Source organism: Vanessa tameamea, chromosome 19, assembly GCF_037043105.1.
Source record: "Vanessa tameamea isolate UH-Manoa-2023 chromosome 19, ilVanTame1 primary haplotype, whole genome shotgun sequence".
NCBI lineage: Eukaryota > Metazoa > Arthropoda > Insecta > Lepidoptera > Nymphalidae > Vanessa > Vanessa tameamea.
In genome coordinates this window covers 3,009,177-3,034,214 of record NC_087327.1, presented here as the reverse complement: position 1 = coordinate 3,034,214, position 25,038 = coordinate 3,009,177, and the positions used below count along the sequence as shown (strand labels likewise).

Genomic DNA, 25,038 nt, shown 5'->3' with positions numbered 1-25,038 from the left:
TAAAAGCATAAATAGCATTTGCAATTTGTACAATTTGAGTCAGGAGTGATATTTTAAGTGTTGTGTGTAACATGTAGATATCGATATTATTTTTATAACGTTTTTTTCAGTTTGGCAAGGAAAAAAACAATTATAAACGTCGTAAATGGTATATTTTTTTGCTTTGTAAATATAATATTACTCTGTTCAATCAATTATTATAAAGTAATATTTTTAAATTTTAGCTTACCATATTTACAAGCTGCATTATTTGCTAATACTTTAGAAGATACTATTACCGAAATGCGAATCCTTGGTATATTTTTACTCTTATTTTTTTAACTAAATCTCTTATTATCTAATGCATAATTACATGTATGTTATAGTTGAATGTAATAATGAAATGCGAGTCACCAAGACTATGTCCGATTTGGGACTACTAGTTGCATTAAAATTTGGAATATCTCAACCTGAAATAAAAGACGAATTGGAAGTTATTGATTACGGAAAAATAGACTCAAATGAATATAAACTAAACAAACTCGATAACGATAGGTAAGATTCCAGTTAATAATCCATTGTTAGATGATTGTGATTACATATAATCAGAACAATATTTACAGGAAATTAATAATCAATGCAGTCACGTCTACGTACATAGACTTAATACAAACAAAAACCTTTAGAACCTTACAAAACACTGTCAATACTATAGTAAACCTAGACAATCATCGCATAGAATTGTTTAATGACGAAGCCAAAAATAAAATGTAAGTAAAACGACAAGTACTATTTTAAAATATATTGTGTGTTACCATAATTAGCGAAAAATTGTACTTAATCATTCTGCAGCCTCCGTCGAGAACTTAACAAGCAAATAAGGCAGCAACATAATCATATAAAATCAGTTATATACGATAGTGATGCTACCATTGATGCTCTAAGGAGTGAAGTTGAGGTTCGTATTTATAAAAATATGTATCAATTTGTTTCTCTGTGTATACAATAATGATACAATAATGGAGAACAATAATAACATATTATATCAAAACACTTTTGCAATCTTTATAATGCTGAAACTATTCATATTATTATGTATATGTTTTTACAGGACGCAAATCTTAATGCAGAAATACGTAGTCGTTACGTTGATCGATGGCAAACAGCTCGTACTGAGCAACATAATCAGACAATATACGACAAAGAAGCTTTACCAACAGCTGTTATTGAATACTATAAGCATAGAGCTGATAGTGAACAAAGAGTTCACTCAGAAGTGGAACTTTTAGTTACCATTTCTATAAACGTAATGTATTCCTTTATTCTATGTATACATTATGATGTCTATTATTAATTCATTTAAATCGTAGGAAACTCTAGAGAAAGTAGATGATTGGATGAATAAATATGATAAGGATATGGAAAAGATAGACCTAAAAATACAGATTCAAAAAAATGATTACCAAAACATGTTAGATAAAAGGATTAACTTGGAGGAGAAGGTAATATAACTATATTCTATGTATAAAATCTATTTTTATAAGATTTTTTGTTTATTAATCGCATTTGGAACGCTTTGTGATATTCGGTTCACTCTAATAAAGCAAATAGCATAAATGCATGGATAAGCTGATAGCTCATATTAATGTTTTTCATTTTTAGATTGAAAAACATAAGACCATGATAAAGGAGTGGATAGATTTTAAAGCAGAACGTGAAAAAGTACGTCTGTATAGGGAAATGATGACTAAGTCGGCAATAATTGTTCAAGCTTGGTGGCGCGGACTTTTAGTTCGCCGTCAACTTGGTCCTTATAAAGTTGCTAAAAAGAAGGGTGGTGATAAGAAGAAAAAATAAGTAGTAAATATTAGTTGTAATGTATTATTGCGCTTAATGTAATAAATTTATATTAATATTATAACATGAAAATTTTATTTAAAAGTCATGTCCGACATTTATTTGAAATAATTTAATATATGTTATTTTTAAATATATAAATACTTGAGATCAAAACATTTTAGCTGGAGTACACCTGTAACGAGAGGCAGTTTTTCAATTTGCGCGATGTAATTCAATGTTTATAGATATATATATTATAAGTAAGTAAATAATAAATAATCGTAATTTAAATTAAAAAAACATTTTCAATAATTGTCAAAGACCTTAACTTTATGCTCGAATAAGTATTTACACGTTTAACGATGTTGTTTTGTAGAAATAACATGAAGTTTGATGCTTAATACTCGTATTGTGCAGTTTGGTTTTCATTACTCTTTACTCAAAAAATGTGTAGGAATACATTTTTTATCAAAACAATCAACTCGTTTATGTAGTATTTACAGAAATAACTTACAACTCATTTATATAGATGCAACAGGATTCAATGTACATTGAAATGTAGACATTTATGAAAACACGTATTTTTAACAAATCGTTTGTCAAATATCATAATATTTAATTAGGATTTTTTCTACAGATTCTATTATAATAAGACTAAACTGTACAGTATTGTGTGTGTAGCTATGTAGAAGAAAACAAATTATGAAATTATTTATTTAGATCGAGTATACGCGAGAGATACGATATAACGAAAAATCATCATAAATTTACCGGTACTCGGTATTCATGGCGTTTACAATTAAAAGTGGTTACTATGACTCATATACTGAAATAAATATTTTAAGATAGATTTGTTGCAGAATTGTCTGTAAACATAGTTGACAAATAGCTACTTCAAAATAAAGAAAGTATCGTAAATATACCGCAATATAATAATCTTAAAACAACAAATTATAAACAAATTTACCTCCTTCAATTATATATACATTTTAGACTTAAAATATCATCGACTTTATTCTCTCGATATTAGCAGTACATCCCTATTATTCACCGACAATGACAATTTAACGATCACGTGACTTTCCCAACCAATCACAGTACAGCTTTACATTGACATTTGACATCCGTATGGTCAGTAATTCAGTAATCGGTACGTATTGTAAGAATTGTAAATATATTAAAGTGTAGAAGTTATGTTTTGAGACTTATTTATTCGTTAAATGATGCCGAAGAAAGAAAAGGTGAGCTAAGAAAGAAATAACATTGTACAAAAAAAAAAACAATTCGTAGCTTTATTGGCGTCGTGCTAAAAACTAAAAAACGGTACTTTAGTGTTGTCGGCGTTTACAATACGCTTCACTCGCGAGTTGTAAGCTATGCCATGCCATGTCAGTTCGTTTATGGTATGCGGTTCTGCATAATTTAAGTGTTTAATACCGTAGTTTATTTGTGAACTTATTTAATATCGGTGTTGTGAAAGTTTTAGTGAAGACTGTTGTTTACAGGAGGCGATGAAGACTAAAAGTGATAAAAATAAAAACGGCGACAGTGACACCGAGGTAAGTTTGAAATTTGTATGAGAATCTTTTTAACTTCTTATTGGTTTATTAATATTACGAGAAGTTTTATTTTATTTGTAATGAAAATACCTTGATTTGTTTATAATTTTGTCCACACGACTTATTCAAAAACATAGTATTCAAATTACCGCCTGATTTTTTTTATATAGTTTGACAGTTAGTCCGCATTCTACGGTATTTTTAGGTTCATTCATCAAATTATGGTTTTATTCCCGCACGAAAAAATCTCATTTTCGCACTGTAAAGAACAATATATTCATAATTTCGAATAAATTGAGAAATAAAGGGTATAAAAGCATGAATGGTAATGACATAACAGTAGAAAACAATTAAGTTTCTTTAAGTATCAGATAACATCTTTAACATGTTATAAGATATGTAATTACGAACGAAATTAAAAAAGTAAAGCTTTATTTTTCAAAACTCATTTTGAAATAAACTCTGATAAGTAATATTTTTGACTATAATGAAGAGGAATGTTGCATTAGCTTCACTTAAGATTAAATACATTAAAATTCTATAACAATAATTAATCATTATAAAATATATCTATATGGGGTCTCTGTGATGGATTTCAACCAGAGACTATTATTTCAAATAATTTAGTCAACTACTTATGAAATCTGTGTATATGTATGTGTGTGTAAACTCGAGTAAAGTCTATCCCCTCATTCTCACAGTCCAGTGAGATTGTAATTGGACATGACTGAATTGTAATCAGGTGCAGCTCTACTATGTTTATATGTTCCTGAGGTGCCGGAATGCTGTTGTTTTTGACTGAATAACTTATATCATTGTCAACTCTTATTATATTTTGTTATTTGGTTTTTCATGATGGTTTTGACTTTCTTAGTTATAAGTTGAATTCTGGTCTTACTCAAAATAGAGTTATTCCAATGTTATATTGCATTTAAACTTATAACCTGAATATAGAATGTGCTAGATGATGATCTACCAATTTTCTGAGATATTTTTTGTTTAATAATTGATGATATAAAGAGACTTACATAGTCTCACGTCATATAGGATGCTGTTATAGAGTAATAATGCAGATATTGAAATTATATTTATTCTCCAGAAAATAACCTGCCGATAGCATACTGTAGGAATAAAATTATTCCATAAAAGCACATACAATATTAGAAATAAAAACATACTTCTAAGCCTTGCTTTCTGTTTATATGTTACTAGGAATGTTTTTGGGAAATGGTATTTGCATATATTGTAATAAAATACCAGAAAATATAACTTTTACCATGAGATACCAGATTTGCTTGGATTTAAGCTCAGTTTTTAACAAAGTACTGATAAATAACAGTACTTGTGGATACTAACCGCATTGCAAGTTTTGTATGTTTAAAAGAGCAACTATATGAGTTCATGCTTTCTTCCTGGAAGCTGGTTTTGCTGGAGTTGAAATATTGATGATTAAAAAATGCTGTATGGTAAAGTTGATACTTGAAAAAAATATATTAGATTGAGATTAGTGGAGTTATAAATCCTTTCAAAAAATCAACCAATCTTACATAAAAGGACATATAGCTTATTCCGACAGGAGGAGTAAAGATAAAAAATTAAGTTTAGACATTGACCTGATACATTATCATGGGTATCAGTCTTGAAAAACCTATGGTACCCATTATGAATTCACAAAACAATTACATTTCGAATATTTGTACCCAAAGAGCAAAATGGACACTATTATTAGTAATAGTGTTCGTTTTACTCGGCTTGGGTGGACTCGGCTGTCGATCCGTCCATTTGTCTGTCTGTCTGTCACCAGGCTTTATCTCATGAACCATTACAGTTTTCACAGATGATGTATTTCAGTTGTACTAAATGCGCCAACTTAATCTTATTAATGATATTTCAATTGTCTCCTGTGAGCTTCAACATACCTATATCTAAACGAAATGTCTTCAAATTCAATATTCATACATTGTTTCTTAAACATCATTAAGAGACTAGGTAGACAACATTTTGTCTATAAATATCCACTTCATAACTTGTTATAGCCCAGTGTCCTTTTATGAAAGATTTGTTGATGAGATCAGTGTTATGATAATCTTTTATATGTTTTATTATTAAAATAAGCCTAAATTGCCTTTTAAAGAGGCTGGATAATGAATAGGCAAATGAGAACCATGTGGACGAAACAAGCATAAAAATTAAATATGCATTACACATTTTTGATTATGAAATGTTGACTATATATAAATAATGTGGTTTTATTTTTTCTATTCTTTTAACCATAGTGTCTTTTATTAGTTAAAATTAAATCTATATAAAGTATTAAACGGTGAATGGTATTTATCTGTTTGTGTATCAGTTGATAAACGTACAACGAACAACTGGTGGTAAATAAATTTCAATACTTTGTAAAATTGAATAAAGTATAATTAGATTTTTATTAAAAATTATTTATACAATTCTAGGTGCAGCAGAGTGAATAGGGCTCCCTAGCTTTGAGGTTGAATTAAGAATTAGACTTTGTTCGTTGTTTGTATTTGTTTTGGTTCACATATAACACAAATATAAATAATATGTTATTCTTTTTGTTAAATGTCTTTTTTTATCGTACATCATGATATCAGATTTCAGATTCATGTTTACCTGAATTACATTTTGATTCGTTATTTTGAACCTTATTTCATTGGAATAAAAGACTACATTATCATTGAAATGTCAATATTGTAATGAAGCTTACAATTCAGTAGATCGGAATGATCGCGTGTATTCAATTATATGACCTCTATGCAAGTAATATAGGCTATTATCGTATGAATGACTGACATGTTGTGATAGGTGTTGTTTATTGCAACGATTTGGCAGCACTCTCTATTCTTTACACAGTTTGTATGCGTGTGTTCCAATAACTGGCAGTATTCGAAACGTGAATTTTTGTATTTTAACTTTTTACGCAAGTCGTGTCGCGTGTCAAGTTTGTTTACGTGTGAAAAGTGCACTTTTAGTGTAATGTTAGCCAACCGTTGACTTTTTTTGATAACTTGGCAGACTTCTGGAATTCCTTTGCGTTATGTTTTACGTAAATATAAAATTTTAGATAAACATAAATTAAAGTTTTTGCAAATTTGAGATGAAAGTAGGTGGTTTATTTCAGAAAATAAAAAAGCATTGGTAATTTTAATTTAATTATAATCAGGTTAAATATGTAAAAAATAAAACTAGATACTATGTTTATTCATATAATGTATTTTATACAGCAACCATAGAAAATCCAATATAGTAATAGAAGTTAATTTAGTAATTGTAATACATTTTATAACAATTATTTCGATGCTTACGAGTGATGTAAATGTTGCGACGCTTATATTAAAATTTCACTGCGTATTACTCCAAATACCTTTTAAACTCGACAGCATAATGCAAAATGCACATCGCCTTACATAAAAGCATTTCTTTTATTTATAAAGCAAATGAAATGGAAACGGATGTCGGGTTATGTTACGCAGTTGTATTTTTTCTTTTAATTTTGATTGTCCGTATCTTTAATATTAAAATATATATTTTTATGGATCGGGAAGAGTAACTACAAATTGATTTCTTTATGGAATAAATGGCAATCTCTGCCCATAGACTTATATCACTTGCTAATGTTCTCTCAACCATAGGATGTATGTTATAAGATCTTGCGTCGATATTTAAAAAAAAAAATCTATTTTAATCTGCCACTATATCTATCTGTATCTAAACGCTAAAAGTGCGATTTATAATTGTATGTGTCATTATATTGTATTGTAAATTAATTCGTATTAAATAAATGCCGGATGTTAATTTTGCGCTTGAAAACAGCTTTATTTTTCCTTATCAAGACTTCCATTTATTTATTTAGCGACATAATGACTTCTACCTTCAAGCCACTATTTACAGAGTAAATTAAGGTGATAAAATAGCCTGTATACACATGTATAAGATGAATGAGATACCTTGTTTCTTCAAATTTCACTTCTCATTGACTAGCGTGTGCTCCAAGCGTTACTCGCTTTTGATAAGCTCACTAAAGCTTGACCTATATCTCTTTTAGCTTAGATTTACCTGTTATGTGTCTGTTGCAATGAAATTTATGTCAAGTCTTTATATAGATCAGTAGTGTTAAAACGGGAACGAATGAAACAGATATAAAAAGATTGATGTTCTTCTGATCTTCATATTAATGATAAAAAATGCGACAAAAGAGATTTTTTTTGTGTAATGTCAAGAAACGTTATAATAGTCATAACAATAATTGGTGCTACTGTACTACCACCAGCTGCGGTACCACCCAGTTATTAGTTATTCTACCGCTAAACTTCAATACAAAAAATAGTCTTGTAGGGTGACTGAGCCAATGTAAATGTGTTCTTAGATTGTTTATATATTTTTTTTTTTTATAGTTTCAATGTCTCTGAAACGTAGTGACCATACAACATTCAGTAACCCATTGGCCCGTCTTGTTCTACATTGTTCTATATGTATCCGCATTTTATTAGTTTATTATTATGTAGGTAGTAAGGAGTCTGTAAATATCTTACTGCTGGGCGAAGGCGTCCTCTCTTTTTGAGGACAAGGTTTGGAACTTTTCCATCGCACTGCTCCAATGCCGATCTCTGGATACACATGTGGCAGATTTTCATCTATTAGTTTGCTCTCGATGTTTTCCTTCAACTACGAACACGAGATGAATCATAAAAACGAATCAACAACATGAACATTCAAAGTTTCGAACTTGCAATTTTTAGTTATAGTTTACGTATTATAACCAATGGTCCATCTCGGCTCTTTAAGTTTCTTCGAAATGTGGCAATCATCATGTCGCAGCGTTTAAACCGCTTGCGAAATAATTGCTGATCTGTTTCAAGAACAGTTATAACAATACCACGGCTATAATCTTAGTGATAGTTTGAACGGAATATTTAATATAAGTTGTTTAATATATAGTTAATATAAAACTCAAACCTTTTATTTTTTAAATGTCATAGCTGTGCCAGAAAGGCACAGATTATTTGGCCAATGTCACGTAGGATGTCAAAGAAATGAAGGCGATTGATCGGTACGGTCGAGTTTTTAAAATTAAAAGTTTTTGTTCAATGTGAAATAATATGCAAGATTATTATTCATTGGTAAAAATAGACTACGAATTCGGTATATGCGAGGTTTAATGGCGAAAAGTTATGAAATCACTTTTTGACACATTTTGTTTACGATTCTATTTTATTATTTGATCCTGATGTGTGTAAATTCAAATTAAGAATTATATTTCATTTTTAAATTTCAGATAGTCGCATGGAATGCATGTGTTTTTTTAATATATTAGTTGATTGCTACACAAATTACGATATACATCAGCTACTTTGGAACGGCAGATTGAAAAAAAATCATAATCAAACATATGGTTATAGTCAGTTTTTATGCTCTGTTTTAAAGTGTACATCATTGTATATACGACCTTCTGTACTTACAGAAACGCATACGAATTACGTGAATCGTGAGTGAAAGTGAAATATATTACCAAATCCCTATTTTTTTAACCAGAGAGACATAAAATGTGACCATAATAACATACATGATATGATTAAAGTATCAATATCCTAGCTAGCTAATGTTATAATTACGAAACTGACTTTGTTTGTTACGATTTCGGGCCTTAACTATTCACTCGATCATCTTAAAATTTTGAAAAAAAAAACATCCACCCCCTCCTATTCGCGAGTACATAACATAACATAATCAGCCTGTAAATTTCCCACTGCTGGGCTAAGGCCTCCTCTCCCGTTGAGGAGAAGGTATGGAGCATATTCCACCACGCTGCTCCAATGCTGGTTGGTGGAATACACATGTGGCAGAATTTCGTTGAAATTAGACACATGCAGGTTTCCTCACGATGTTTTCCTTCACCGCCGAGCACGAGATGAATTATAAACACAAATTAAGCACATGAAAACTCAGTGGTGCCTGCCTGGGTCTGAACCCGAAATCATCGGTTAAGATGCACGCGTTCTAACCACTGGGCCATCTCGTATTATTCTCAATTTGAATTTCCGCATAGAAGACATTAACGTAGTGTTCTACACACAATGTAAGAAACTGTAATAAAAAAAAAGCAGTAGTTACACTTGTAGCAGAAGTATTCGTTCATCAGAACATAGAGTATTAGCTGAAAAAGACCAGTTCACATTTGTCTTGATTACATGTTTCCAATGACATTGTATGAAAAGACGTGAAACCGATTTGTCGCACATGAGTGAAAAATATATATATATCGATGACGATATATATATATTTTTTATTTGTCCATGAATAACGTGTGAAATACTAAAGTTTTTTAGCAAATATTTTTTCCTTTTATCACATCGAACTACATTTTATAAATAGTCTTACGTGTTTTGAGTTGAATTGTTAATTGCATTCGATTCATAACGATGCAGTTTGCAAAATACGTTTAATATACTGCAGCTGTTTGACACTCAATGTTATGGAAATTAAAAAAAAAAAAGATATACCTATGTATTGAAGTCGTTGTTGCGGTTAAATAGGAATAAAAACGTCACCATTTCTGAAGGTAGATTTATGAAAATCAGCTTCTGTTAAGTGATTTAAGGATGTTGTAAAACCTTTCTTGAAAAATTGTCACGTAAGAAGGTAAATTTGGGGATGAAACTTTGTATATAAGTTTGTCAGTTTTGAAGATTACAAATGTAAAATTCGTTGTTTAAAGTACCTACTGATTATAAGCAATAAACAAGCGTGTTAGAAGGCTAAAATTGTTGTCAATTTGAAGTTAGAAATATGGGAACACGCATTAGAGCTTGCGTCTATGAGTAAAAGACATTTGTTTAAGCGTTTTTGAGAATTCATCTCTTAAATTGGTAAAATTCAGAATCTTCCATTCGCGTTGTATGGAAGTTCTTCATAGTTATTTAAAGTTATTGAAATTGATTAATATTTTTGAACTTTCATCCCTTAAGAGGATATAGGTTAAAATGTTGTAAAGAAGTTCGGCCTTATATAAATTCTAAACATGGATTTTTTTAGACAAAGCTGGTTACGAAAAATCTCTTATATAAAAGTTTAGAAAATTCGAAAGATTTCTGAAAAATATTTTCGGATATCCCACGACTAGAATCACTAATAATGATTCGGTGAGGGCGTAGACGGAAGAGGGAAAGATTGTTATTATTATGCCAAGTAAATTATATTTTTAGATAAATATTATGATATGATAAGTTTATTTGTCGTGTATTTTAGGTATAAAAATCAAAGTATTGTGAGCGAATCGTTTTCGAAATTTGCCTACAAACAAATCGCAATGCATAAGGTATTTACTCATAAAAAAACTATATACATTAGTTTTTGAATTAATTTAATACGGCTTTATAAAGGCCCGCCTGGATGAGAACCAACTATTCGCCGTTCATCTTAGCGCCGGACATCGATAGTCTGTTTGGCTGTTACGTTTGGAAGGGTAATTGAGCCAGTTTAACGAAGGCACAAGGGATACTACATCTTAGATTCACGGTTGTCGGCGCATTGACGTTATAAAGAGTAACCACTCTTACTTGCTACATGCTCAATACTTCTTGTAGTGCCAGTGTCAGTAGTTAAAGGTGTATTATGCCCCATGTATCAGTTGATTTTCTTGTTCGAATGAAATAAGTACCTAAATGTATCATTTAAGTGTGGTCCTTTGCAATTGTTTTAATTCAATATGGTTCTTATATACAGATAATGACGACGCCCTTAGAACGGATTTATTTGTATCTGTCTGTGTATTCATGACTATAAAACCACTAAACAGATTGATTTCATTGCGGTTTATAACGTTACATTTGTTTTCCTGGATGGGTTTGTTTTATTGGAATATATTTTATTCTTGAGAGTATTTGTATAAAATATGTTTTATGATTTAAATATATTTTTTGGAAATTTTAGAAAATACGGTTTTGTGTAACGCTAATGCTCATAAACCGTTACACATTTTTAAATGTATTTAATTTAAAAATACTAGTTGCGGTAATTGATCAATTTAATCAATTAACGGGCGCATTAGTCCGTTATGTCAAGCACTAGTTTTTTTTTTAATTAAATGCTTATACGTTTTTTTTTTTTTCATTTATATTTCAATAGTAGGTTCCTACTATTACAATTAATTGTTACATTAAAGATTGTTTGATATAAATAGATTTATAAACTACTTATATACTATAAAATCATAGAAGCTTATATTTTAAGGTTTAAGGTTTGAGAGAGATATTTACTAGATTAAACTCGTTTTCTTTATAAAAAATAAATCAAATCCAATGTTTTTCATTCAAATAATCTTTACAATAATACATCTTATATCGTCAATATTTCGCATCTACCGCCGTTTCGAATTAAAACTTAATTTCCGCAAATAAAATAATAAGGGCGCGAGTTAAGATTTTCGTCTGTATTCATTTGCATTTAGAACATAATTTAAATCATTGATTTATGCGGAAGTTTAAATATATATTGAAAAAAGTATAAATAAGCCAGCAGATAATGAACTATGATCTACATTATTGGACTAACAAGTCGTTTTAAAGCGAAATATTTTAAAACGACTTGTTAACTTTTCTCGAAAATTAGTATGTATTTCTGTTTGCGTCTATTCTAAACAATAATAGTTGATATTACTAAAACTCTTGCCACCCTTCTTAATCCCACGTGTAAGAAAGAGATAGCAATCAAAAATCAAAATCAAAAATGCTAATACATGTATTTAATTTATCATTTTAGTATTATTTCATTTACAAGATAAATTGAAGGATATAATGTTTATTTTTCAGTCATGTTACAGTATAGCGATACAATATAATGTACTAGGAAGATATTCTATTTATTATATATATATATAATAAAGATTAATGAAACTAATGTTTCACCAATTCCACTAACGAACTCCAAATTAAGAACTCCGCGTGTTAATTGGCTATTGGCCGTAACTCGATATCGTGCTGTTCGACATTTACACACGTCCAACCCCAAACAACCCTTGGCCGAATAAACCGACGAATTTGCTCTTCTATTTATAGGCCCTTTCCAATATGCCAATCAATTGGATCAATGAAACTCGAAAACAAGACTGGATGTTCTATTTGTTTCCAGAACTTTGAATACAATAAGATGAAAGGTATTCATCGTATTCAGATTAGTATACTAATATATACTAACATTATAAATGCGAAAGTAAATCTTCCTGTATGTCTGTCTGTTGCTCTTTGACGGTCAAACTACTGAACCGAATTTGATGTGAAATTTGGTATGAAGCAAGGTTAAACCACAAGGAAAGACTACTTTTTATTTCTAACACGTGACGACGGACCCCCCATAAACGCGAGGGAAGACGCGGGACAACTAGTTTTGTATTAAATTATACTGAAAGTAATTTCACAGAAGTTTTTTGATTGCACTTTGTTCTGTTTTATGTGAATTTGTAACGATAGCACGTTATCAATTGAATTATATAGGATACATGTTATACGTATGTATCGGTATCTTCAAATGATTGTTATCGTGTAGCTACTCTTTTAATTAATACGAATAATGTCGCGTAAAGAGTAGAATTTCTTTTATAATAACAGATGTAAGTGTCTATAGGTAATGATATCATTGAAAGATCTGATAACAATATCTTCTTTGATATCTTTTTTTTGTATAAAATCAGTCAAGATTATATAAGTATAATCCATAAACACAAATGCACGCACGCATCCACGCACACACCTACACACACACATACATACAATCTCTATGAACTCTTTTAAAATAAGTTATTTTACATCGCGAAGAGAGAACACACGCAACGAATCTACTAAGAAAATTTTGTTTTGTTAACGTTACCAATGAGTAATGTTTAACTTTGTCTGATCTAAACTATTTTAAACTATCACATGTTAATGTTTGTCTTGCAGTTTATTTAGATTAGTTACGTTCAAAATAGACGCGGACTTACTTCGTATCAGGCTAGATAGTAATCAGAAGATATGCAATTTTATTTTATACGTATTATCTTTCTTAACGAAATAATGAATGCAGAATAATTTGTTTTTTATGTATAAAGAAAAATATTAAGAATGCCTTCTTTAGTATAGTTATTAAGGTAATTTTAAGCAGTTATCTTTATTAAGGATCATTTAAAAACAATAAATCTTATTACATTACTTATTGGTAGGTATATATTGAGTTTTAATAAATACTCGTCTGAATGTAGATTCAATCGTAAAGAATCAGCGAGAAACTCATTAGTTACTCTTTTCCTCCAACTTATATAAGTTTGTATGTATTCATTTATAATTTATCCTGCGTGAAAATTAACTTTTAGCGCGTGATAAGTTTTATTTATAAATATATTTGATAACATTATATTTAAATTTCTTAAGAAGCCAAGTCAAAATATATCTACGGAATCTTGGACTAGAAAGAAATACAATGTCACAGGAAGCACAGACACAGACGCGAATATATATATTGTAACTTATATAATGCAAATGTGTGTTATATATATAATTAATTTGTAAAGTTATTGCGAATGTAAGAGCCCCAGGTGAGCGTGTTCACTCTGGGACCAATTCGGAAACTGGATTGGTAACTGTTGAATTATTTCAGAAAAAAAAAGAACGTTAAGGAATTCAAGAATGATATAACAGCTTATATAATTATGACGAAATGCTTTTAAATGGTGTTCCGCTACTTTCTCTGGTTTTAATGTTAGATTTGTTAATAATCTCGTATCTAATTATTAAAACGAAAATGTTTGTTACATATAAAAAATATGGTTGTTATGAAATATATTGAACTTTGGAATTAAGAAACAGATTTCCTTACTGTTCTGAGGAACAATAAACAAAATGACAAGAGAGTTATGTTTCTCCTGTTGTTTGGTTTGTCATCGTCGTTTTTGTTTAATAACGTATTACCTATGTATTAAATGCCGAGATGGCCCAGTGGTTAGAACGCGGGCATCTTAACCGATGGTTGCGGGTTCAAACCCAGACAAGCACCACTGAATTTTCATGTGCTTAATTTGTGTTTATAAGTCATCTCGTGCTCGGCGGCGACAGAAAACATCTTGAGGAAATCTGCATGTGTCTTATTTCAACAACATTTTGCCACATGTGTATCCACCAAGCCGGATTAAAGCAGCATGGTGGAATATGTTCCAAACCTTCTCCTCAAAGAGAGAGGGGAAATTTACAAGCTGCTAATGTTTAATGTGATGTATTAAATATTTACTAAGAAAACCCGGCATATGTTCTCCTGCCTGTTTATATACCTATACCAATTGTCTTGGCAATCGGAGGCGGTGGCAAAGAGTATAGTATAAAAACTTACACGGCAAAATAATTGCATATGAATGTGCCAATTTTCACGTTAATCGGTGAGACAATGTGATTGTGAAGCCTGTAAATCTCGAACACATATCAACTTCCATTTTTATATATATGTGTACTAGCTAAACCTGTGTCTGTACCTGCGCAAAGTTTATAAAACTTTACCTACATTACACAAACCGTCACCTCCATTTTAGCTCCTAGAAGGGTGTATTAAATATAGCATATGTCCTTCCCCGGGACTCAGCCTATCTCCGCACCAAATTTCATCTAAATCGGTTTAGTGATTTAACCGTGATGAGGTAAAATACAGCTACTTATGCGTTTATAATATTAGTACGGATGTATGTATAAGATCTTAACGTCAACGACTTAAAGATCGATGTTACTGACTTCATTTGAATAAAACAAGTCTTAATACCTTTCCAAGTTAAAGTTGCTACTTTCACTGATCTTGGTCGGTGATGTCTTGAATTATGTATCAATTTGCCATATACAGTAAAAGATCTCCGCGAGCTAAAAAATCTGCGGATATTCTTGGTATTGGCGCGTCATTATTTGCTTTCTCTGTGTCACGTGGGCGTCTCCCGCTGACGTTATCTGCGTGTGCGCAGCAGAGCAGGTCATCTGCTTTATTTTGAAATTAGCATTTTTAGACATCGGACAACCAAAAGATTGCTATGTTTATATACAAATATAAGAACTTTTTATTTATAACCAAATATACCAAATGAAAAAAAAAACGTAATTAAATTCCTTATAAAAAAAAAAGATTCTATTTGCTTCTGATATAACTAACACGTAAAATATATTTTTTTATTTTAAATAGAGAACCCTTGCCCTATTAGATTAATTATAGTTGATAAACGCTTAATTGCATCGTAATTATAATTTTTTACGCCTTTATATTACAACAGTTACGTTTTACTCGCTGAACATGTTTACAATAGCATTGGTTTTCTTGTTTTGTTCTTATCACTATTGAACGCGCATTTGTTGTTTGCCTCTCCGTATCTAATTCATTAAATGGATTTCCTTTACGAATTGCAGTACTGTCGGTGAGAATGTACAAAATTCCGAAATGTGTCGTTTAAAAATACATTTAATTCCTCGAAAACTAATTACAGATAACAGTATATATTTTATAAACAAACAGTAGATAATTTAAAATTTAATTATATATTTTATATGTATCAAATACTTACTAGTTACTAAATGTAAAAGATTTTAGTTAGAAAGCATTTCGTTATATTTATTAAAAAAATACGAAAGTGGTTGAATGTTAACATTGTTTACAATCAATGTAATATAAACAAATGTTGACCATCAAAAATATGCCAATTATATCCCAAGTAGTTTTTTGTACCATTCTAATTATATTAAATAAAAAGTGTACTATAACAACTCATCAGATGAAATTGATATAAAAATAAAATAACTACTATAAAACATACTCACAAGAACATGCAAGTAATGCTTGTCACGTCAATAGTCTAAATTTAAAATGGGTGAAATTACGAAGCGCTACTTATAGTCGTATATATATATAATACAAACATAACCGTCGACAGACGTTATCTGCAGTGTATAAACTAAAGTATTTTCCTAAACGCGTTGCATCTTATGCAGTAAGTTTTATGTATATCGGTTTTGTAGTTTTTTCAGCTAGGTATTACAAATGATACGTATTCTCGTTTATTCGTATAAGGATCTCTCGATAAGGATATACCTAATTAATATTATTAGTGTATAGGTTAATATCGTACTTCTGGACTAAGGAGAGGAGACTTCTTTTCACACGACGGCTTGGGGATACGTATGGCACGTTTTCTTCCGGCTCATATATGAACCTCACCCTATATTCCTTCACCGCTGAGCTCTAGATGAATAACCAAGCGAAAACTCGTCGCTATTGAGGCTTGAACCTGTAATTTACCTAACACGTGCTAAACACTGGATCATTTCGGCTATATATGTGAGTCTAGAATGCCTAATATCTAGTGTGGAAACTTTTGTGTCTGTCTGTACAAACATCAAAGCTAATATTGAGTCGGTCACAAAACGTGGCACATAATTCTAGAGAATTTTTACAGCAATGATGTCAGTGTTAGTTTTTATACCTTGTAAATAATCGAGATAATGCGGATTTATAAAACAGAAACGTTGCGAAATCGGTTTTCAACGTTAGTTTTTACGTGTACGAAATGTTTTTAATTCGGTACATACAGTGTTCTCTGCGTTCTCATGTCCTAAATTATAGTCTGCGGGTCATGATGTGCATAATGTATACTAATACGGATTATAAAAATAATAAAACCTTTTTCTTAAAATAGCTTTGTCTTATTTCGAATTTACAAATATTACGTAGGTTATGTGTGTACAGGCGTTTATTGGTTGTTAAACTAATTGACGTATTTATCCAACATCTAATTTTGTATGAAACGATCTCGATAATTCTTTTTTACTGACCAAATATCCTGTTCGTCGAGCTTCTATTCAGTTTATGAGAATCATCTGTAGAGAAAGTTAGTGTCGAAGTGCGAATTGAACAATTTAAGCCGTATTAATATGAAAGTCACGTGGTTCCGTAGCTTTGCCAGCTTGTCAATAATATGGAATGTTTAGGTGATACGTGTGTGTAAGTGATGATAAAGTGTTGATGGATAAGTTTAAGACAATTCAAGATACAGTGCTGGTTTATAAAGTTTGTTTAGTGGCAAAAATGTTGGCGTCAGCCGCTTCCGCCAACCTGAGTCGGCATTCGCTCTCCGCTATGTTCCAGAAGCGACGTTCGGTCGATAGGCCTCTAATTATGGTGAGTTGGATGGATTATGGTTTAGTGATTTGGAGTCTGTTTAATGTGCCTGTTAAGCAATATCTTCTCAGATACAAAGGACAGGATTTATGAAAATGATTAATAAATAATCTTAACTGCTCTCCGTATCGAATTTACTAATTTGATCGTTTCACATTTCAAAAGGTACGTTGATCATTCGGATTAATTAATATATATATATGTTTTAATCATATGAAACTAACAAAGACGCTATTTAATTGATTTACGCGATAATTTCTTCGAGATAATAAAGTAATTATTCTAAATACATTGGAATTCAAATATAATACGTTTATGCATAAAAACAAAGTAATATGCTAATTATAATTTTATATACGTGAACGTCTTCATTGCACGTTGTGACCTACATTTTTGGCCGCCAAATAACATTGGATATGTGAATTTTGTTATGAATTTCTATGTAAAGTTTAGATTATCTGGGTCGATGTCTCGTCGTTATAGTGGCGGCGAAATGCTCTTACGGAATTAACAGATTCCCGCAATATTTGCATAGTTTTGAAATAAATGAACCTGTTTTAACGATAGATAACTCTTTTATTCGAAATTTCTAGAACATCATTATATACGTAAGTATGGATTAAACTTTAAGAACAGTGTGAGTGATCTTTTACTAGTGTTCGGTACCCGTTCACGATTAGTTAAAGTATGGTTATGGAACTCGGTCTTACGGAAATTTATCTAAGACATCGGCAAACTATTCCAGTATAAAAAATTTATTTGAATCCCCCTTTCCGTGTATCTAAAATATAGTGTATACCCATTGGGATACCTTACCGGTAAACAGTACAAGCCTGTAAATGTCCCAATGCTGGGCTATGGCCAAAACTACAACTTTCTGTGTTCATAGGCTATAATTACAATTAAAAACTGTATTGTACCTATTTATTCTTGTTGAGGTCATATTTTAATGACCATTGCATTTAATGCTGCGCAGGCAGATTTGTGATAAGATAAATAACTATGATGAATGTATGTAGAAAATGCAAAAAAGAGTTAATTGGTTTGTCCTTCTTCATGGAGCAAGTGGGTGACCTATACACACACAATATTTTGCATAGTAATATTATTTATTTTGATTAGCGTTTATATATCGCAAAATAACATTTTGCGACGTCGTAGCCGATAGTTTACTGGATGTTTCCACACAGGGAATCCCAATATTAAATCCAGGTTTACAAAATGTTAGTTGTAGTATGTTGTATTTATTCGTATAATTAGTCAAAATCAAATCAAATCTAAATGAAATATGTTTTACTTTTGTTCTATTTACTTTTTATCCCGTGAGCGAATCCACGACTAACAACTAGTATACTTCTAAGCATGCCGAACGTGTAGCTATCACCATGTCGAATTTAATTAAAATCCCGCCAGTCACCCGCGTGATGCGTGCACAAATGAAAGGAAAGAAAATGCATGAGATGCGAAAAATAAACATAAACAAATCTCTGCTACACTTTTCTTTAATTCAACGCGGACAATTATGAGGCGCAGTATACCAATTGTAATTGATATATAAATATTTTGATCATTTAAGCTAATTGCAGTCGATTAGTTAAGTATAGTACTTCTTATGTTTTTCAATGCTCTCACATACGTTTTGAATGATTTTCATGGCATTTCAATAGCGCTGTATTTGCATATGTTTAAAAAAAACATTACAAGTAACAAAAAGGAATAGTTAATTTAATATTTTATTAGTATTTAAAATGATTGCGATAAAAATAGCATGGTATAGTATTACGTGTTCGTACCGCAAACGTCCTTCGCAAGTGTCGCGGCCATCGCAGTCATTAGTCGATATCCTAACAATTTTACATGTGTTATTGATTTGTATTAATGACTACTCAGGCGACCTTGGCCGTGACCTTACTTATTATACTTATATACGATATTTCTCGTTTTTATACAATACTACTTTGTCTAAAACATCGTTTCAACTGCCTCGTTGATCTGGTGATTCTTCTCTACATCCCGAGGTCCTGGGTTAGTTAAGTTATTGCGTTATAACTATCCACGTTCCGGCCTGGAGGGTGATTAGGCCGGTGTATTTACAGGCACGTGGGATATATCATGTCAAATCTGTGTTGCCTATGCAATCGGCTTCCTGAAGACCCAACTGGCACTGGCGAAAGTAGCTACTGACAATGATAGGTTCGTCTGCCTTGAAATTAATTTAAAAAGTATTTAGTTGTTTTAATAATTGTCTAAGTTCGACCTCTGTGCTTTTGGATATTCGCTTAGCCGTCGTGGCCGCAATTCGGTTATGAACTCAATTAAGCGTTAAATATTGAGTTGATATGAAAACAATCAAGGTGTCAGAACCAAATTCGACTGATTGTTTTTTTTTTTGTTTCCAAGGATACATTACATTGAAACCGCCAAACATTATATGTTGATTTTTCCTTGTTTAATAAAGCAGTCAAGGAACAACGGTTCGAAGTTATTTATTTCCAAACCATAAACAATAGGCTTGGTAGTGTCATGGGTTACATTTTATCCTAAAATGAGTGGAAACTAAGGCAGAAATACATACCTAAAATACTTAAGTAGTACCTAAGATAATTTTAGAAAACTTTTTCAAAAGCAAATTATCGATACGTTTACCTTAATATTAAGAAGTATATGTATCGTGTCACATTTACTGCTACCTTATATGTTAACTGCTAAGTACTATATTACACCAACGGAATCCTATGATTACACCCGATCAAAATACGATCGGATCGTCTTCTGTGATGAGTCCATTAACGAAGTGCCGCGATATGATTATTGTTACTTTTCGACCCTTTTTTTTTTTAATTATTATTAAGCACATGTATTCATATGGCATACATTCAGGAAAAAATAAATCGATAGGCGGACGAACAAATGGGTCACTTGATGATGGTAAGTGGTCAACATCTTCCATAGACAGTGACTCTGTAAGAAATATTAACCATTTCTTACATCGCCAATGCGCTGCCAACCTTGGGAACTAAGATTTTACGTCCATTGTTCCTGATGATTCACTGGCTCACTCACCCTTCAAACCGCAACACGACAATACTGTGTACTGCTGTTTGTTGGTAGAATATCTGATGAGTGGGTGGTACCTACTCAGAAGTGCTTGCAAATCAAATCAAATCAAGTTTATTCAAGTAAACTTCACAACGAAGCGTTTTTGAATCGTCAATATTAAAATACTACCACCGTTTCGGAAAGCAGCATCCAGCGAGAAGAAACGGCAAGAAACTCGCATAGTTGCTCTTATCAAATAAACAGATTTACAATGCTGTTTTTTTACAATAATTAGTGTCCTGTGATGGAACCCGAGCCTAAATCCAGGCGTTTTTTTTTCTAAAAAGTACTCTTTTAATGAATAATAAGACTTATTTATTAATTTAGTCTTAATAAACTTTTTAAATTTCGTAAATGGTAATTTGGTTACATTTACATTTTCAAAAAGCCCTATCTCCAAGTTCTCGGTAAAAATTATACGCCGAATGGGTGTTGGTTTTAAAATTATTTAAATAAAATAATGACTTATTTAGATTATGATGTTTTTAAAACCGGCTCGTGTTTATGGTAATTTGTGGACAAACTATAATATGTATACTACTACGACTAATAGTAATACAATAAGTATTGTATTCTACATGGTATTGTTGCCAGCACCAAAAATATGTGCAAAATTTTAGCGCAATCGCATGGAGCTGGCTTAAAATGTTGCAAGATTTGCCCTACATATACTAACAGGTGAACTTATAAATAAAACCATGTAAAAATAACTTTAAATTGTTTCGCAACCGATGGTAAACAAAGGTTGATGTGGTGATAAGCTAAACAAAGCATTGATAATTAAATTTATACAAAAGTTTTGAAATTATAATTATATTTCCATGTCATACCTAGCTGTCTCGACTTCGTAAGGTTTAAATTCATACGAGTACTTCGTATGAATTTAAACCTACTACCGTTACCAATTCATTCATCCAAAAATCCTTTTTTGAGGATGCTAACGTTATAAAATAGTTTCAAATTTCATTTGTATACACAGACTATTTTAAAAAATATTTTTTTTAATTATTCATGTACTCATCAACGTTTAAATTTATTTAACGAGTGATTCGTTAGACAATGTTCTGTCTTCTTCTTTTGAATATTAAAACAATGATGATAGAAAGAGATATTCAATTCAAGAGGTATTCAACTAAATAAAATATTTATAAGTAACCACAAATATCATTATACGCTTTATATGAATCCATTCGTTTTTTAGTTATAATTAAATAATTTTCAATATTAATGTAGTCTTAAGGCATAACACATATGCGTATAGTTAATGGCACATACATGTTAATGGCAGATTTCTATAAATGAAAGATACAATGTCTTTTGTAGGGAATCGCGTCGTAACCTTGTCTCACTTTACAGCCAATGTAAGAAGCGATGCTAATTGATAGAACAAACTAAACAAATGTACTAGTTTAGTTCTTATTTGCCAAGTTGAATTGTTAAATCAGTTTTAATTTACACTAAAGGATAGTCTGTAAGATTACATTTTTCTAAAAATAATTACTCTAATATAGATTTTTGCTTAAACCCACTATTCAATATCAGTCAATTGTTTAAAATTGCGTCAGAAATTAGTAGACTCAGATTACCCATTTAGGCAACTTTAGTTGCAGTGGCGCGTAAGAGGTCTGCACGACGCTAGCTTTTTTTTTGTAATGTTTACCGGTCTATGAACCTTGATTAGAGCAGCTTGGTCGTAAAAGCTCCAAATCTTCTCCTCAAAGGTCGGGAAAGTGTCATAGTAAAATTTTATAAACTTGTTCTTTCGTTTTCCTTTTTTACCGAAAGGATTTTCATACGGATATCACTAATGGGCAAAGGTATTAATGAGGAAGGTTTAGGTTTATAATTAATTAATGAATGGAATATGTCGATGATTGTCTAAGAAATCATTTACTATATGAACGATGCGGTGTGAACTGTTAGTAGAATTATATGTATTGCGGTATAAACTTTTTATATATAACCTTATCCTACCTGTACGAAGCTGAGACGGATAGCTAGTACATTACATTAACTAAATAACAGAGAATAAACGACAAATTATATTGTGAAGTAAATAAAATAAATCAATTTAAATTAAAATATAGTATGACATATGAGAGTAATTTATACAATAACTATTTTAAATATAAACGAAGATAATTATTAGCTCGAGATGCCTCTCGTTAAGATGGCACGTGTTAGCTTTGCTGAGGTAGACTGTGAATTCGATTAAATAAACAACCTGGCTCAATGTTATTGTCAGGTATACTCCAGCGTTGCAGAACTATCGATAGTTGACCTCGAAAACTATTCAAGATATCGATAGTACTATCGATAGTATCGTATCGATCGATACTATCGATAGTTCTCCGTGAGCAATACTATCGATACTATCGATAGTATCGATAGTTCTCCGTGAGCAATACTATCGATAGTGGCGATACTATCGATGCTATCGATAGTATCGCTAGCTCTCTGTAAGCAATACTATTGGTAGTAGCGATACTATTGCTACTATCGATAGTATCGATAGTTTTGGACTATCGATAGCCAGCGATTTTTTGATAGTATTGGTTTTTTAATGTATAAGTAATGTATTCTAATCGCTACACTCAAGATTACTACAAAAAAATTTCATTGTAATGCCACCGTTCTCCTAAAAGGTTTTTTAATGTTATGAGTATTTATAATGTTTGTTCATAAATCAAACACAAAAAATATTGACAACATTTTTCACATTTAAATTTTTCACATTTCCTTATTCCGCACAAAATGTCTTAATTCTAAAAACAAATATTGCGCTAAATTTATTTTAATTTATTTAAATATACACTATAGTTGGCCTACTAAATTACTTATCTTTAGAAAGTAATACTATCGGAAATTACTGGCTATCGATAGCACAAAACTATCGATTGTTTAGGTTTAAAGTAATGGTTTTTGCAAAACTATCGATAGTATCAATAGTATTGCTCATGGGAAGCTATCGATAGTATCGATACTATCGATAGTATCGCTTTCACCTTAACTATCGATAGTCTATCGATAGTGGACTATCGATATGCAACACTAGTATACTCGAATATCAAAAGACCTTTGTACAAAGCTATTTTCTGTCAACATTCGTTCTTTGAGCTCATGTTATAAACGACGAAAAAATATTGTGTATGTAATTTTGGTTTGCTCATAGTATTCTTATTTGATTGCAAGCGGCAATATTTATATAAAACTACTGAATCGAATTAAATGTAATTTTTTTCAGTTTATTTAGAAATCACTACTCTTCTTAATATTGGAACCATAGCGGCTTAGTTACTAGAACATGAGAATCAGAATAGCACCGTTAATTGTAGATCTACATGTTGTGTCTTATGAAATTCTGTCATTTTTGTAATCCAAACCCAGCATTGGAACTTTTACAGGCTGTTACTATTACTATAATATTTTGAAGCGAAAGGTTCATTGGAATACATATATACATAGATATACACAGATACTCGAACATTAAAACATGAAAAACGTACGTAAACTAACTTTTGAAAAAATTTTGAACGACTTTTTCATATGATATTGATAAAAGTGAATTCCAATGTTAAACATTTTGTACTTTACGTCTTCCATTGTATACATCTCATATGCGGAAGCGATGCAGCGCCATGATACAGCGGTTCCAGAGTAATCCTAACGGCATTCTAGAAACTCGCAAGTAAAATTAACGGTTGCTTTTATGACGATAGACAGATCTGTTACAGAAAACAAGAACACCAATATTTAGTATTGTTGTTCCGGCTTGAACTAACTACAGGCACAAGGGAAATAATATCTTAGCTAAGCTTAGAGGTGCATTGGCGATGTGAGGAATGTTTTATATGTCTGAGCTGTTTTATATGGCTATGGGCGGTGGGAACTTTACCATCAAGTGGCATTTTTTTTTTCATTCTTTTCATTTTTTTTTCATTTTTTTTTTCATTTTTTTTTTCTTTTCGTAAACTATATTTCATTTTCATTTTCAAGTGGCACATTCGCCCGTACCTACACTATAAACAAAACATCAGAAACAAAAAATAAATTTATTTTACTCCGATGCAATTACATATTATATATATTATAAGACCTCGAAAATGATAACTATTATATATTAAAGAGTCAAATGATTTGGTAATTTCGTTTCTATTTTATTTTGGTATAATTAAATATGTTTTTTTTTCTGGAAAAATATAAACTATTTAATATAATAAAGTTATACCGATGCATTGAGCAATTGAATGTGCAGTCGGTATACATGTCTATTTTCAAATACCCTTATTGATATAATGTACACGTTCATATGTTACAACTGTTCAGTCCAAGGTTAACACCTCAAACCATTGTCAATATGTAGCTAATACGTAAC

At 31.1% G+C, this 25,038-nt stretch overlaps 2 protein-coding genes across 3 annotated transcripts in view; both read left to right on the top strand.

Moving 5' to 3' along the window:
• Window positions 1-371: 371 nt before the first annotated feature.
• LOC113401235 (dynein regulatory complex protein 9-like) lies at window positions 372-1,837 on the top strand. Its single transcript, XM_026641073.2, has 6 exons — window positions 372-534; window positions 603-749; window positions 832-937; window positions 1,091-1,285; window positions 1,350-1,481; window positions 1,642-1,837. Exons 1-6 carry the CDS (start codon window positions 383-385, stop codon window positions 1,834-1,836), a joined length of 927 nt encoding a protein of 308 aa, XP_026496858.2. The 5' UTR covers window positions 372-382; the 3' UTR covers window position 1,837.
• Window positions 1,838-2,922: 1,085 nt separating this feature from the next.
• Window positions 2,923-25,038, top strand: part of LOC113401204 (serine/threonine-protein phosphatase 2A 56 kDa regulatory subunit gamma isoform-like) — a 54,996-nt gene continuing 32,880 nt past the window's right edge. Inside the window, exons 1-2 of one of the 2 annotated variants that reach the window (XM_064217812.1) lie at window positions 2,923-3,059; window positions 3,324-3,377. In XM_064217812.1, coding sequence (XP_064073882.1) covers window positions 3,039-3,059; window positions 3,324-3,377 — 75 coding nt within the window. In that variant the 5' untranslated portion in view covers window positions 2,923-3,038. Of the gene's footprint in view, window positions 3,060-3,323; window positions 3,378-6,254; window positions 6,445-17,269; window positions 17,565-25,038 lie in introns of those variants that run through there. The other variant, XM_064217810.1, reaches the window with a different exon arrangement.